This window comes from Rhinolophus hipposideros (assembly GCF_964194185.1).
Source record: "Rhinolophus hipposideros genome assembly, chromosome: 4".
In the NCBI taxonomy this organism is placed as follows: Eukaryota; Metazoa; Chordata; class Mammalia; order Chiroptera; family Rhinolophidae; genus Rhinolophus; species Rhinolophus hipposideros.
In genome coordinates, this window is record NC_138050.1 from 52284422 (window position 1) to 52286642 (window position 2221).

The window sequence follows — 2221 nt, forward strand, 5'->3', positions numbered from 1 at the left end:
GGAGGGAGGAAGGAAGGAAAAGAGAAAAAATATCTCAAACTACAGCTAGTCTCATTATTAATAGTAAAATATTTAAACACTTTTCCTGTAAAATTGAGACCATGTCTAGAATGCAGACTATCATCATTTCTATTCAATATTGAATTAGCATAAAAGACCAAAAAAAAAATGTAACAGCCTCTGTGTAGACCAGGCTGTGGGGCTGAGAACGCGCTTCTGCCCGGGGTTGCGGGTCACGCTGTTTGTCCGTTTCCGGCCGTCGTCCTGCAGCTCCGCCATGTTGTCCGCGGGAGCTGCCGCCGCCAAGTAGGAGCAGAGGCTCGGTGGAGACCATGGTGAGCCCAGGGAAGGAGAGTTATCGAAGGAAGAGCTATAAGAACAATGCCTTAAACCCTGAGGAAATGAGGCGAAGAAGAGAAGAAGAGGGCATTCAGCTCCGGAAGCAGAAGCGGGAACAACTTTTTAAACGGAGAAATGTGAAGATGATTGGTGAAGAAGGCGCCATGTTCGCTGGTCCTCTCATGGATTCCTATGTGAGGTCTACCCCTGGGGAGAGTGTGACCACAAGAGAGATGGTAGACGTGCTCTTTTCTGATGATTCTGACCTGCAGTTAGCAATACCCAGAAATTCCGGAAACTGCTCTCCAAAGAGCCCAGTCCTCCAACAGATGAAGTTCTCCACACGCCAGGAGTGGGGGGTCGGTTTGTGGAGTTTCTGAAGAGGAGTGAGAATTGCACATTACAGTTTGAAGCTGCCTGGGCTCGTTGCCTCTGGAACCTCTCAGCAGACCAAAATTGTCACTGAAGCAGGGGCCGCCCCCATTTTTATACAGCTGCTTAACTCGGAGCGTACACAGGCACAGGCCGCCCGGGCACTGGGAAACGTGGCTGCAGACAGCTCCGTTTGCAGAGATTACGTCTTGAACGGTTCCATCCTTAATCCTTTGGGAACACTCCTTACAAAGTCCACACGACTGACAGTGACACGGAATGCAATCTGGGCACAGTCACACTCCTGCGGAGGGAAGGACCCACCCCCAGAGTTTGCAAAGGTCTCCCCTTGTTCCCCTGTGCTGTCTGGCCTACTCCTCAGCAGCGACTCAGATTTGCTAGCAGATGCTTGCTGGGCCCTTTCTTATCTATCCGATGGACCCAAGGAGAAGATCCAGGCGGTCATAGACTCTGGAGTCTGCAGAAAATTGGTAGAGCTTCTAATGCATAATGATTACACAGTGGCTTCTCCTGCCCTGAGAGCTGTGGGTAACACGTCACTGGGGATGACACCCAGACCCAGGTGATTCTTAACTGTTCAGCCCTTCCTTGTCTCCTTCACTTGCTGAGCAGCCCCAAGGAGTCATTCCGGAAAGAAGCTTGCTGGATCATTTCAAATATCATTGCTGGCAACAGGGCTCAAATACAGACTGTCACAGATGCAAATATATTCCCTGTGTTGATTGAAATCCTTCAGAAAGTAGAGTTTCATACAAAGAAAGAGGCAGCCTGGGCCATCACCAATGCCACATCAGGAGGAACCCCTGAGCAGATCAGGTACCTGGTCTCACTGGGCTGCATCAAATCCCTGTGTGACTTGCTGACTGTGATGGACTCAAAGGTTGTGCAAGTGGCCCTCAATGGACTGGAGAACATCCTTCGGCTTGGAGAGCAAGAGGGCAAGCACAGTGTCTCAGGGGTCAATCCCTACTGTGTCCTCATTGAGGAAGCCTATGGCTTGGATAAAATTGAGTTTCTCCAGAGCCATGAGAACCAGGAGATCTACCAGAAGGCCTTCGACCTCATTGAGCACTACTTTGGTGTAGAAGATGATGATAGCAGCCTACCCGCCCAAGTGGATGAAACACAACAGCAGTTCATCTTCCAGCAGCCTGAGGTCCCCATGGAGGGCTTCCAGCTATAATGTCTGCCTCTGGGGAGGGGAAGGGATGGGAAGCACAACCAACCAGCAGAAAAGCAGCCCTCTGGTGGGCGGGAAACCATCTCCCCACCATCAGCCATTGCACACCTCCACTGCCCTGGAAACTGCTCTTGACCTATTCCGCCCCCTTCCCTGGAGGGAGCACCCTCTGGACAGACAGAACCATCTGAGGCTCACATTTGGGTTTTGTGGCAAAAAGGGGACGTGTTGGGTGTTTGTTCCTTACACTGTATTTTGACTCACATGTGTCTTTAACCCAGGAGCCCAGGGATAAACAAAGGAGGACTG

General features: G+C 50.8%; 1 protein-coding gene across 1 annotated transcript; it reads left to right on the top strand.

The window, feature by feature from the left end:
* Positions 1 to 332: 332 nt before the first annotated feature.
* Positions 333 to 1915, top strand: LOC308496742 (importin subunit alpha-7-like; the record flags this gene model as incomplete). Its single annotated transcript, XM_081046387.1, is given in 4 exon segments — positions 333 to 615; positions 618 to 759; positions 761 to 1263; positions 1266 to 1915. Coding segments are annotated over 4 exon segments (1578 nt in total).
* Positions 1916 to 2221: the final 306 nt, after the last annotated feature.